Here is a 14,045-nt window from a genome sequence, read left to right as displayed (position 1 = left end):
AATAGTTTGTATTACTTACTTTTAATGTGCTGTACTGAAGCTTCACATTGGGTGTTCTTCTTACCACATATACTGTTGTATTGTGTCCTATCCTTTACTGTTTGCTATTGTTTTATGTTTGTTATGTCTGTCATGGGACTATATATGGTACAGTGCAACACATGGTGACATTTATGTTTTAACTGTACATGGTCCCTTTTAAATAAATATAATATAAATAGATGTTTTTATTGTTTGTATTTCTCAATGGTGAGACGTGAAAGAAAAAGTAATAATCATTGTGGCACAGTAACATAAATAAAGTAAATGTTTGTTGAGACCAAGAATAGTAATGGTGTTATTCCTAATTCAATGTATTTTTGACTTTTTTTTTTTTGACTTCTAGCTTAGAGAAGTTCCCCCAAAACAAACAAATCCTCAGCCGCTGTTGTACTTTTTACTTTGAAATGCAAGTCTTATATTTTATTTTGAAAGTTCTAACCGGAAGCCGTGTCGTATTTAGCGAAGGAGAGCGGACTTGACGGCGTCGGTGATGCTGAGGAGAGAGCATCCTGCGCGGCGTGTCTCCGCGTCCAACATGTGATGTTAGAAAGAGTAGCTGTATCATCATCATCATCATCATTATTAATATTAGTATTAGTATTATTTTATAGACTTCCCGGTTGATCCCTGTAGTTCCGGGGAGGCCGCGGGACATCCGGAGAGCTCAGCGATGGTGGATTTCTCCGGGAATGGTGCAGTGTCGCCCGGGCACAGCAGGCACGGACCGGGCTCCGGTAATAACGGGAAGAAAACGTCGAAAAAGTCGCGAACGAGACGAGGCAAGCGAGGCCGGAAAAGAAGGAATAAAAAGAACAACAGGAACAACAAAACGCCGCCGCCGTATTTCCCCCCGGAGGTACCATACCGTCCTTTTAACGGGGATTAACGGGACACTAAACTAGCCGGCGAGCTAACCCGGCTAGCTGCAGGCTAACTGACATGTTTACACCACAGCAATACAATATAAAAACAAACATGGCGCGGATGTAATGTTATTGTTACGGTCTAAGCTAGCTGGCTTTACACGAGGAGCCTCTACAGACAATGTCTCGCTAATATTCCCATTGGAGAAAACGTCAAACTATTATTATATATTTATTATTATAAACAACCGTGTCCGAGGCGCAAAGGTCGCAGGAGTTCACTCAAAAGTATTTTTTCAGGAATAATAAAGAACAATTAATAATTAGGCAAAACGTGTTTCGACTCCAGCAAGCAGTGTTTGCTCGACTTGTTTAGCTTCCAACCTACATAAAGTTATTTATTTAATGTATGTATGTGTTTATTTATTTAATGTATGTGTTTATTTTTTTAATGTATGTATGTGTTTATTTTTTTAATGTATGTATGTGTTTATTTTTTTTATGTATGTATGTATTTATTTAATGTATGTGTTTTTTATTTAATGTATATATGTGTTTATTTATTTAATGTATGTGTTTATTTATTTAATGTATATATGTGTTTATTTATTTAATGTATGTGTTTATTTATTTAATGTATGTGTTTATTTATTTAATGTATGTATGGATATAGGTAGAAGCATAATGCTTATATATTCCTATCCTAAATTAGTATGAATTAAATCAGATGATTAATTCGATATAAGGGAAAAAAATAAAATTATAATAATTATATATTATAATATATATATACACATTGTATTCAACCAATTTAAAGTTTGTTATGATAAACTAGTTATTTATAAAACTATTTTTGAGAGTTACAAGTATGAATAAAAAGTGTGTGCGTGTGTGTATATATAACCCTGAAAAAACACAAATATTTTTGAGGGTTAGAAGTATGAATAAAATGTGTGTCACACACAGTTTATTCATAACAAACTTTAAATTATTTGAATGGTTAATGGAGTTAGGTGGATATTTTTCTCCCTGTCAAAAGTGCATTTTATTGCTCACACCAGAGGTATAAATATACCGGTCACATCATGACAACTGTCTGAAATATAAAACTTTAATTTAATTAAGATTTAATAACAGAAAATGTTTTCCTGAAATATAAGTATTGTTTATTTAAAGTTATGGATCTCACTTTAAACACGAGCTGTTGGCCCAAAGCTGGACACAAAGTACATTAAATCTGTCGTTAAGGGTCCTAATGTGTCTCCTCTCTCTCTCTGATAGGCGGAAGAAGGAAACATTGAGTACAAGGTAACTACCTCTTCATTTCCTGTTTCGGGTTCGGCGTACTGCGAGTTCTTCACACCAAAATAGGAATTGCGCAACTCGCCGAGTGTATTTTGTGTACTTTGTCTACTTCGCCCTCGTAGCTCGGAGAATCTCGAGGTGATGTTTTTTTTTTTAATGGGACGGATGAGATTTAGGTTCCTCAAAGAACACTGCAATTTATTTTAAAAAGGTCTTTTAGTAAAAACAAGCTGGCTTTAAAATCCAGAGACTTCTGACCTCAATTCAGAGGTGGACCTTAAACTAATTTGTTATTTTTAAATTGGTAAATCAATTTTCTTCTGCTTATATGGGTCCAGATTGGGTTTCATGATTAATGATTTTTTTAGAAATATTGTTATATTGTTATGATTGACTAAAAATACTATTTTCTATACATTTTAAGCAAAAATATGCTAAATATTTATGATTTTTCTTTTGTCATACATGATAGTACATTATATATATATATATATATATTTATTTTTAGACTGTCGGGACAGACAAGTAAAGTGCACCTTCCCATATTAATAGTTATTTTACATTTAGATGAATCATTTAAAGCCGGTTCGGGTCGAGCTCCGGTTGAACCGTGCGCCCCCGCCGGTTATTTACCCGCCTTCTCTTCGTGTTTCTCTCCCGGCTGCCGCCGTTTAGCTGAAGCTGGTCAATCCAACGCAGTATCGCTTCGAGCACCTGGCCACGCAGCTGAAGTGGCGCCTGCAGGAGGGCCGCGGCGAGGCCGTCTACCAGATCGGCGTGGAAGACAACGGCCTGCTGGTCGGCCTGACCGACGCCGACATGAAGGCCTCGCTCAAGACCTTGAAGAGGATGGCGGAGAAGTAGGTCGCCTGCTTCTGAGCGCCGTCTCTAAAGGGTTTCTCCAGCTTTAAGAGGGCATTTATTATTATTATTAGTATTATTATTATTATTATCCTAAACACATGAGTAGGGAATGTTATCATGTGAAGTACGATGCCCAAAAGAAACCGAGGCGGTCATGTGACAGCCGTGATATTACAGGAACGGGCGACGTCAGACGTTACAGGTGTTACGACCACGGCGACCGTAAAGATCGAGATGCTGGGCAGAGAAGTGCCCAAATAATAAATAGATTACAATTTTTTTTTTAAACAGTCAGTAAATAATTGGTCATGATGAAAATGTGGCAATTATAATAATCTTTAATTTTAGTTGTATCGATAAAGAATACAAGATAGAGTTGAACCCTCCCCTGTGATGCATTCAATAATAATAATAAATAAAATGATAATGATAATAATGGTCTTGTATTCAATCGTGAAGCCGCAATAATGAAGAATTTTTATTATTGAATTTTCCTTGAAATTCATTTCTTTGCGGGGATTTATTTCCTTTCTAATAGATAAATATGTCAATTATATTCTTTAAAGAATAAAACAACTGGTGTTCAGCGCTGCTAACTGAACACAACAAGTGTGTGAGTTGTAACTTGTTTCTTTCTTCTTCTTCTTCTCCTCCGTCTCGTCAGAGTCGGTGCCGACATCACTCTCCTCCGAGAGAGGGAGGTGGACTACGACTTGGACAGGAACACGCGCAAAATCGCAGAAGTCCTGGTTCGAAAGGTCCCCGATGACCAGCAGGTGAGAGTCTCCGGGTGCTGTGTGTGTGTGTGCGTGCGTGTGCGTGTGTGTGTGTGTGTGTGAGAGCCTCCTCTCCTCTGATTGGCTCGATGTGTCAGCGACACAGAGTGAAGAAGTCCAACAAAAGGAACTCCCATCTGCCTGAATATAAAAGTCCAGGTCAGACGTGACGTCATTCTCCAGACGGCTGCTGGTCATCCGCATCCCAGCATGCAAAGCGCTCTCCTCTCAAAAGCAGCAGTTCATTTGATTTTTTTTAAAACAGGCTTAAAGTAGAGACTATGATCCCTCTCCTCCGTCATGTGTTTCTTTTGGACTGGGACAGTTCCTGGACCTGCGGGTGGCGGTCCTGGGCAACGTGGACTCGGGGAAGTCGACCCTGCTGGGCGTCCTGACGCAGGGCGAGCTGGACAACGGGCGAGGCCGAGCGAGGCTCAACCTCTTCAGGCATCTGCACGAGATCCAGACCGGACGCACCTCCAGCATCAGCTTCGAGATCCTCGGCTTCAACAGCAAAGGAGAGGTGAGCACAGATAGATATATAGATATAAAATATTTTAAAAAACTAACTCTGCAGAACTCTGCCACAGTGCATTTAATTATTCGAGTATCCAATCAATGGGAACATATGTATTTATTTATTTAATTAATGATGCAGGTGGTGAACTACAGCGAGTCCCGGACGGCTGAGGAGATCTGCGAGAGCTCCTCCAAGATGATCACCTTCATCGATCTGGCCGGACACCACAAGTACCTGAAGACGACCATCTTCGGCCTCACCAGCTACTGCCCCGACTTCGCCATGCTGGTGGTGAGCGCCAACACCGGCATCGGTGAGCTGCGCGTTTCATACAGGGCACAAAAAATATTAATTTTATATATATATATATATATATATATATATATATATATATATACAAAACTGTGTATATATATATAAAATGTATATATATATGTATATATATATATATATATATATATATATATACTGTATATATATATATATATATATATATATATATATACTGTATATATACATTTTTGTTTTTCTACATTATTTTCTTGGAAGCAAAATTATTAAGTTCTCTGCTTTCAGGAAATAATTAAAAACAACTCTGTATAGTCACCACTAGGGGGCAGAAGGGATCAACGTTAAAATGAGATTAGACTCAGAGAGCCAGAGCTGTTTTTTAAATGATCACAACACAAGTCCAAAATATATTTCTTGTTTCGTCAAATTAAACAGTCCAAATAAAACTTTTTTTAATTTTGTTATTATTAAACGTGACAGAGAAAAGCATCCTCACATTTTAAAGGTTTGTTCACAGGTTGCTTAAAAAACAGAAAAATCGATAATCGAAATAGTCGTAGGTTAATTTTCTCATTTAATCACCTTATTGTTGCAGCTTGAACATTTTTCAGTCCTAAAACTGTAATAAATAAATAAAAATAAAAATAGTAATAGAAACGCTGTTCGTGTGTGATTCCCTCCTGGTTCCTGCCAGGTGGCTTCTGGGTAATGGAAGTATTTTATTTTGATGTCAGCATGCTCACAGTGTTCCCGCTCTCCTCCGTCCAGCCGGCACGACCCGGGAGCACCTGGGCCTGGCCATGGCGCTGAAAGTTCCCATCTTCATCGTGGTCAGTAAAGTGGACCTGTGCTCCCGCGGCACCGTGGACAGAACCGTCCGCCAGCTGGAGCGACTGCTGAAGCAGCCGGGCTGCAACAAGGTGCCGATGGGCGTGGCCAGCCCGGACGACGCCGTGACGGCCGCACAGCAGTTCACCCAGTCTGCATGGTGAGTACTAGTACCACGAGTACTACTAGTACTGCAGTTCACCCAGTCTGCATGGTGAGTACTAGTACCACGAGTACTACTAGTACTGCAGTTCACCCAGTCTGCATGGTGAGTACTAGTACCACGAGTACTACTAGTACTGCAGTTCACCCAGTCTGCATGGTGAGTACTAGTACCACGAGTACTACTAGTACTGCAGTTCACCCAGTCTGCATGGTGAGTACTAGTACCACGAGTACTACTAGTACAGCAGTTCACCCAGTCTGCATGGTGAGTACTAGTACCACGAGTACTACTAGTACAGCAGTTCACCCAGTCTGCATGGTGAGTACTAGTACCACGAGTACTACTAGTACTGCAGTTCACCCAGTCTGCATGGTGAGTACTAGTACCACGAGTACTACTAGTACTGCAGTTCACCCAGTCTGCATGGTGAGTACTAGTACCACGAGTACTACTAGTACTGCAGTTCACCCAGTCTGCATGGTGAGTACTAGTACCACGAGTACTACTAGTACAGCAGTTCACCCAGTCTGCATGGTGAGTACTAGTACCACGAGTACTACTAGTACAGCAGTTCACCCAGTCTGCATGGTGAGTACTAGTACCACGAGTACTACTAGTACTGCAGTTCACCCAGTCTGCATGGTGAGTACTAGTACCACGAGTACTACTAGTACTGCAGTTCACCCAGTCTGCATGGTGAGTACTAGTACCACGAGTACTACTAGTACTGCAGTTCACCCAGTCTGCATGGTGAGTACTAGTACCACGAGTACTACTAGTACTGCAGTTCACCCAGTCTGCATGGTGAGTACTAGTACCACGAGTACTACTAGTACAGCAGTTCACCCAGTCTGCATGGTGAGTACTAGTACCACGAGTACTACTAGTACAGCAGTTCACCCAGTCTGCATGGTGAGTACTAGTACCACGAGTACTACTAGTACTGCAGTTCACCCAGTCTGCATGGTGAGTACTAGTACCACGAGTACTACTAGTACAGCAGTTCACCCAGTCTGCATGGTGAGTACTAGTACCACGAGTACTACTAGTACTGCAGTTCACCCAGTCTGCATGGTGAGTACTAGTACCACGAGTACTACTAGTACAGCAGTTCACCCAGTCTGCATGGTGAGTACTAGTACCACGAGTACTACTAGTACAGCAGTTCACCCAGTCTGCATGGTGAGTACTAGTACCACGAGTACTACTAGTACTGCAGTTCACCCAGTCTGCATGGTGAGTACTAGTACCACGAGTACTACTAGTACTGCAGTTCACCCAGTCTGCATGGTGAGTACTAGTACCACGAGTACTACTAGTACTGCAGTTCACCCAGTCTGCATGGTGAGTACTAGTACCACGAGTACTACTAGTACTGCAGTTCACCCAGTCTGCATGGTGAGTACTAGTACCACGAGTACTACTAGTACAGCAGTTCACCCAGTCTGCATGGTGAGTACTAGTACCACGAGTACTACTAGTACTGCAGTTCACCCAGTCTGCATGGTGAGTACTAGTACCACGAGTACTACTAGTACTGCAGTTCACCCAGTCTGCATGGTGAGTACTAGTACCACGAGTACTACTAGTACAGCAGTTCACCCAGTCTGCATGGTGAGTACTAGTACCACGAGTACTACTAGTACTGCAGTTCACCCAGTCTGCATGGTGAGTACTAGTACCACGAGTACTACTAGTACTGCAGTTCACCCAGTCTGCATGGTGAGTACTAGTACCACGAGTACTACTAGTACTGCAGTTCACCCAGTCTGCATGGTGAGTACTAGTACCACGAGTACTACTAGTACTGCAGTTCACCCAGTCTGCATGGTGAGTACTAGTACCACGAGTACTACTAGTACAGCAGTTCACCCAGTCTGCATGGTGAGTACTAGTACCACGAGTACTACTAGTACTGCAGTTCACCCAGTCTGCATGGTGAGTACTAGTACCACGAGTACTACTAGTACTGCAGTTCACCCAGTCTGCATGGTGAGTACTAGTACCACGAGTACTACTAGTACTGCAGTTCACCCAGTCTGCATGGTGAGTACTAGTACCACGAGTACTACTAGTACTGCAGTTCACGCAGTCTGCATGGTGAGTACTAGTACCACGAGTACTACTAGTACTGCAGTTCACCCAGTCTGCATGGTGAGTACTAGTACCACGAGTACTACTAGTACTGCAGTTCACCCAGTCTGCATGGTGAGTACTAGTACCACGAGTACTACTAGTACTGCAGTTCACCCAGTCTGCATGGTGAGTACTAGTACCACGAGTACTACTAGTACTGCAGTTCACCCAGTCTGCATGGTGAGTACTAGTACCACGAGTACTACTAGTACTGCAGTTCACCCAGTCTGCATGGTGAGTACTAGTACCACGAGTACTACTAGTACTGCAGTTCACCCAGTCTGCATGGTGAGTACTAGTACCACGAGTACTACTAGTACTGCAGTTCACCCAGTCTGCATGGTGAGTACTAGTACCACGAGTACTACTAGTACTGCAGTTCACCCAGTCTGCATGGTGAGTACTAGTACCACTAAAACTGTGAAGCGGAGAGAATCTCTGTGAAACTGTGTCACCACTTTACCCACGTTGGAACAAAATATCAGAAACAATGTGATGATATTGTGTGTGTGTGCGTGTGTGCGTGTGTCTGTGTGTGTGTATGTGTGTGTGTGTGTGTGTGTGCGTGTGTGTGCGCAGCATCACGCCCATCTTCACCCTCTCCAGTGTGTCGGGAGAGAGTCTGGACCTCCTGAAGGTTTTCTTGAACATCCTCCCTCCACTGAGCAACAGCAAGGAGCAGGAAGAGCTGATGCAGCAGCTCACCGAGTTCCAGGTACACACACACACACACACACACACACACACACACACACACGCACACACACACCAAAGAAGGTTTGAAAAAATGCAACTTCGAGAAAACATTAACGGGACGATATTGAATATATTGACATTTCCAGTGTGTGTGTGTGTGTGTGTGTGTGTGTGTGTGTGTGTGTGTATGTGTGTGTGTGTGTGTGTGTGTGTGTGTGTGTGCAGGTAGATGAGATCTACTCTGTTCCTGACGTTGGGACTGTGGTGGGAGGAACTCTGTACAGGTGAGAGGAACACAACGCAGATCATCATCATTTTGTAGTTTTTAATCCCGCCATTGGCCGACCGTGTGTGTGTGTGTGTGTGTGTGTGTTGTGTGCGCGCGTGTGTGTGTGTTTCAGCGGAGTGTGTCGGGAGGGCGAGCGGCTGGTGGTCGGTCCCACTGACGAGGGCCGCTTCCTGCGCCTGAAGGTGGGCAGCATCCAGAGGAACCGCTCGGCCTGCCGGGTGCTGAGGGCCGGGCAGGCGGCCACGCTGGCTCTGGGGAACTTTGACCGCTCGCTGCTGCGCAAGGTCAGAGGTCGCGTGACCCAGAGGCCGCGTGTTTGATTTTTACGTTGCCGAAAAAAGTCTCTCCCACGCTCGAAATGAATCCTCTGTCTTTAAAGCGTCTTTGTGTGTTTAATTATTCATTTTTTTTAACGTCCATCAGCTCTGCAGGTAATTTGGTCATGAACCAAAAAGTGTTTAAATGAGAAGGATCACCAACATTTATGAAAATCCATCCCATAGTTGTAGAAATAGTCCCGCTGAAAACACGGCATGGACCTTCTTACGAGGTCAATCCGAGCACAGCTGAGTCGGAGATGTCCCAACGCGGCCACCGTACCCCGAGAATAAACTCGAAAAAAAACACAAAAAAACGTGACACTTTCAGTTTTTGTCGTCGCGGCAGGAAAGATATATAAATATATATATATATATTAAAAAAAACTCCTTTTAAAAACCTGCTGCGTCACTTTGTTCTCACCAAACAAACAGACGCTGCAGATTCTTAAAAAGTGAAGCGTATAATAAAAAAAATAAAAACGTGACGTGTGATTTGCAGGGGATGGTGATGGTCAGCCCCAAGATGAACCCGACCATCTGCTGTCAGTTCGAAGCCGCCATCGTCCTGCTCTTCCACGCCAAGACCTTCCGCCGGGGGTCACAGGTCACCGTGCACGTGGGCAACGTCAGGCAGACGGCCACCGTGGACTGCCTGCACGGGAAGGTCGGTGTCTGGGCGACGGAGCGGCGCGTGATCGCCCTCTGGTGGCGGCTTTGTGTTACGTCACGTGACAGCATCTCTCTCTGTCTCTCTCTCTCTGTCTGTGTCTCTGTCTCTCTGTCTCTCTCTCTCGCTCTGTCTCTCTCTTTCTGTCTGTCTGTCTCTCTGTCTCTCTACCTCTGTCTCTCTCTCACTTTCTCACTTTCTGTCTCTCTGTCTGTCTGTCTCTACCTCTCTACCTCTCTGTCTCTCTGTCTGTCTGTCTCTACCTCTCTACCTCTCTGTCTCTCTCTCTCTCTCTACCTCTCTACCTCTCTGTCTCTCTCTCTCTCTCTACCTCTCTACCTCTCTACCTCTCTGTCTCTCTCTCTCTCTCTACCTCTCTGTCTCTCTGTCTCTCTCTCTCTCTACCTCTCTGTCTCTCTGTCTCTCTCTCTCTCTACCTCTCTGTCTATCTGTCTCTCTGTCTCTCTCTCTCTCTCTACCTCTCTGTCTCTCTGTCTCTCTCTCTCTCTACCTCTCTGTCTCTCTGTCTCTCTCTCTCTACCTCTCTGTCTATCTGTCTCTCTCTCTCTCTACCTCTCTGTCTCTCTGTCTCTCTCTCTCTACCTCTCTGTCTATCTGTCTCTCTCTCTCTCTCTACCTCTCTGTCTATCTGTCTCTCTCTCTCTCTCTACCTCTCTGTCTCTCTGTCTCTCTCTACCTCTCTGTCTCTCTGTCTCTCTCTCTCTACCTCTCTGTCTATCTGTCTGTCTGTCTCTACCTCTCTACCTCTCTGTCTCTCTGTCTGTCTGTCTCTACCTCTCTACCTCTCTGTCTCTCTCTCTCTCTCTACCTCTCTACCTCTCTGTCTCTCTCTCTCTCTCTACCTCTCTACCTCTCTACCTCTCTGTCTCTCTCTCTCTCTCTACCTCTCTGTCTCTCTGTCTCTCTCTCTCTCTACCTCTCTGTCTCTCTGTCTCTCTCTCTCTCTACCTCTCTGTCTATCTGTCTCTCTGTCTCTCTCTCTCTCTCTACCTCTCTGTCTCTCTGTCTCTCTCTCTCTACCTCTCTGTCTATCTGTCTCTCTCTCTCTCTACCTCTCTGTCTCTCTGTCTCTCTCTCTCTACCTCTCTGTCTATCTGTCTCTCTCTCTCTCTCTACCTCTCTGTCTATCTGTCTCTCTCTCTCTCTCTACCTCTCTGTCTCTCTGTCTCTCTCTACCTCTCTGTCTCTCTGTCTCTCTCTCTCTACCTCTCTGTCTATCTGTCTCTCTCTCTCTCTCTACCTCTCTGTCTATCTGTCTCTCTCTCTCTCTCTACCTCTCTGTCTCTCTGTCTCTCTCTACCTCTCTGTCTCTCTGTCTCTCTCTCTCTACCTCTCTGTCTCTCTCTCTCTCTACATTTCTGTCTATCTGTCTCTCTCTCTACCTCTCTGTCTCTCTGTCTCTCTCTCTCTCTACCTCTCTGTCTCTCTGTCTCTCTCTCTCTCTCTACCTCTCTGTCTCTCTGTCTCTCTCTCTCTCTCTACCTCTCTGTCTCTCTGTCTCTCTCTCTCTACCTCTCTGTCTATCTGTCTCTCTCTCTCTCTCTACCTCTCTGTCTATCTGTCTCTCTCTCTCTCTCTACCTCTCTGTCTATCTGTCTCTCTCTCTCTCTCTACCTCTTTGTCTATCTGTCTCTCTCTCTCTCTCTACCTCTCTGTCTCTCTGTCTCTCTCTCTCTCCCTCCGCTGCAGGACGAGCTGCGTACGGGCGAGCGAGCCGTGGTTCGCTTCTGCTTCATCAAGCACCCCGAGTACCTGCGACTGGGCGCCAAGCTGCTCTTCAGGGAGGGCGTCACCAAAGGCATCGGCCACGTCGCCCGCCTGCTGCCCGCCTCCCAGAACCACGACCAGAACCAGAACCACGACCAGAACCTGCAGCAGGACCATCAGAGACCTCCGCCCGACCGATGCTGAGCTCCGTGAGAACCCCCGGCCGGGCGGACGCCATCCATGCATCTGCTTCTCTCGCTCCCTAATCCTCCCGTCCTGGATCTATACTTCCGTCCTGCTCATCATCATCATCATCATCATCATCATCATCATTTTCCTCCCAGCAGACGTCAATGTCTTGAGTTAAAGCCGGTTGACCTCGGTGGATTTAACCCTGGACGATAAATCTGATACCGTCATGCGGCTGTCATGAGAAGACAGCGGGATTTATTTTTATTTTTTGTTGGGGGGGCGGATTTGAGAAGGACTGGTTTTAAAGAGACCGGACAGGAAGGACTGAGCGGTCCGTTCGCCCACAGCACAACAAAACATCTGCACGCGCTCAGACCAAAATATTAAATCTGAAGAGAGAGAGGGGAGGGGGGGGGGGGTTCTACAGGAGGAGTGGACGCGTCTTTCTCCACAGAGTGAGGCGTCTTCTCGTCAAACATTTTTGCATCTTTTTTTTTTCAGCCCGTACACATCTGCCTCTTTTTTTCTCCCCACGTCGGGGGTCAGGGGTCAGGGGTCAGCTGCTGTGGACAAACACGACACATGCAATCAGCGCAGATAAGAAAGTCTTACAGTAAAGCTGCATTGGCTGTATATTTTCACCACTGATTAATCTGTTAAATACTTTTTAAGCTTCAACAATAAATAATCGTCACAGTAATAAATGTCCACGTTGAAGTCTTCTAAAACAATTTTGGGGGAATTTACTTTACAATCATCTGAAAGCACATACTCACGTCGGAGAAACTTTTTAAGGGACTGGATTGTAGTTTCTGCTTGATAAGTGATTAATTTAAGGATTAAAGATTTTACCCGACATCCCTCAAACATATTACATTATTTTGAGGGCATGGATTTATAATTACTTTGTGGAATCAAAGTAAAGCCGCAATTCTTTCGACTCCCGACACCCACGAGCCCACCGGCTCCTCCCATTATGCACTTTATTCACTTTTGATCCAGTCACCGTGGCTCTGGAGCACTAATTCAGCCTGCTGTTCAATAACCGGTTCAATAACTAACAATCCACAGTTGTAGAGGCCGACGCATTGATCGGGACGCTGCAGGACGCCGTTGTTCAGATGAATCATTAAATGTGCAAAACAATGCAGCCGAACAATGTTTTTTGTTGTACAGAAGGCGTCGCGCTGTCCTCGCCTCACGTCCACTTGGTCCAAGTGTCGAAGCCTCGGACGTTTAACGTCTAACGTCTAATGTTTAACGTCTAATGTTTAACGTCTGCATTTACAAATGACGGACGCCGAAATATTTGCATCTTTCGGGTCCCGGTTTCTGTTCACGTTGAGAAGGTTTGATGGACATAAACCTGCATGCTCTTTGACCGGCAGAAGAAGAAGAAAGAAAATCTTCTCATTTAAAGTATGAAGTAGTCGTGTTGAAACGTGTTTTTTTGTTTGTTTTTTTTATTGTTTTTTTTTAATGAGGTTCTGTGCAATTGTAAACCTTAATATCGAATGTACTTTCCATGGATCCCGTGTGGCATTTGAAACTGCTTCCCGTTCCAATGGAGTTCTTTGCACTTTGTTTTTATGATTCTTCTGCATGCCGAGAGGTCAAAGTGTGCGACGACCCCGAGTGGTCAAAGTGTGAGACGACCCCGAGAGGTCAAAGTGTGAGACGACCCCGAGAGGTCAAAGTGTGAGACGACCCCGAGAGGCCAAAGTGTGAGACGACCGACCCCGAGAGGCCAAAGTGTGAGACGACCCCGAGAGGTCAAAGTGCGACGACCCCGAGAGGTCAAAGTGTGAGACGACCCCGAGAGGCCAAAGTGTGCGACGACCCCGAGAGGTCAAAGTGTGAGACGACCCCGAGAGGTCAAAGTGTGAGACGACCCCGAGAGGCCAAAGTGTGAGACGACCCCGAGAGGCCAAAGTGTGAGACGACCCCGAGAGGTCAAAGTGTGCGACGACCGACCCCGAGAGGTCAAAGTGTGAGACGACCCCGAGAGGCCAAAGTGTGAGACGACCCCGAGAGGTCAAAGTGTGCGACGACCGACCCCGAGAGGTCAAAGTGTGAGACGACCCCGAGAGGCCAAAGTGTGAGACGACCCCGAGAGGTCAAAGTGTGAGACGACCCCGAGAGGCCAAAGTGTGAGACGACCCCGAGAGGCCAAAGTGTGAGACGACCCCGAGAGGTCAAAGTGTGCGACGACCGACCCCGAGAGGTCAAAGTGTGAGACGACCCCGAGAGGCCAAAGTGTGCGACGACCCCGAGAGGTCAAAGTGTGCAATGACCCCGTTAGAGGTCAGCTGAACATTTAAACATTAAAAGAGTGGATTTTCCCCGACTGTCCCTCCAGCTA

General features: G+C 45.2%; 1 protein-coding gene across 1 annotated transcript; it reads left to right on the top strand.

Annotated features, from left to right (window-relative positions):
• Window positions 1-549: 549 nt before the first annotated feature.
• gtpbp2b (GTP binding protein 2b) lies at window positions 550-12,108 on the top strand. Its single transcript, XM_034560829.1, has 12 exons — window positions 550-898; window positions 2,187-2,213; window positions 2,886-3,070; window positions 3,739-3,850; window positions 4,176-4,373; window positions 4,509-4,683; window positions 5,430-5,649; window positions 8,371-8,506; window positions 8,713-8,771; window positions 8,889-9,060; window positions 9,596-9,760; window positions 11,474-12,108. Exons 1-12 carry the CDS (start codon window positions 713-715, stop codon window positions 11,693-11,695), a joined length of 1,857 nt encoding a protein of 618 aa, XP_034416720.1. The 5' UTR covers window positions 550-712; the 3' UTR covers window positions 11,696-12,108.
• Window positions 12,109-14,045: the final 1,937 nt, after the last annotated feature.

Source organism: Cyclopterus lumpus, chromosome 1 (assembly GCF_009769545.1).
Source record: "Cyclopterus lumpus isolate fCycLum1 chromosome 1, fCycLum1.pri, whole genome shotgun sequence".
NCBI lineage: Eukaryota > Metazoa > Chordata > Actinopteri > Perciformes > Cyclopteridae > Cyclopterus > Cyclopterus lumpus.
The sequence above is the reverse complement of the archived record's forward strand: the minus strand, read 5'-3'. Positions and strand labels throughout refer to the sequence as shown.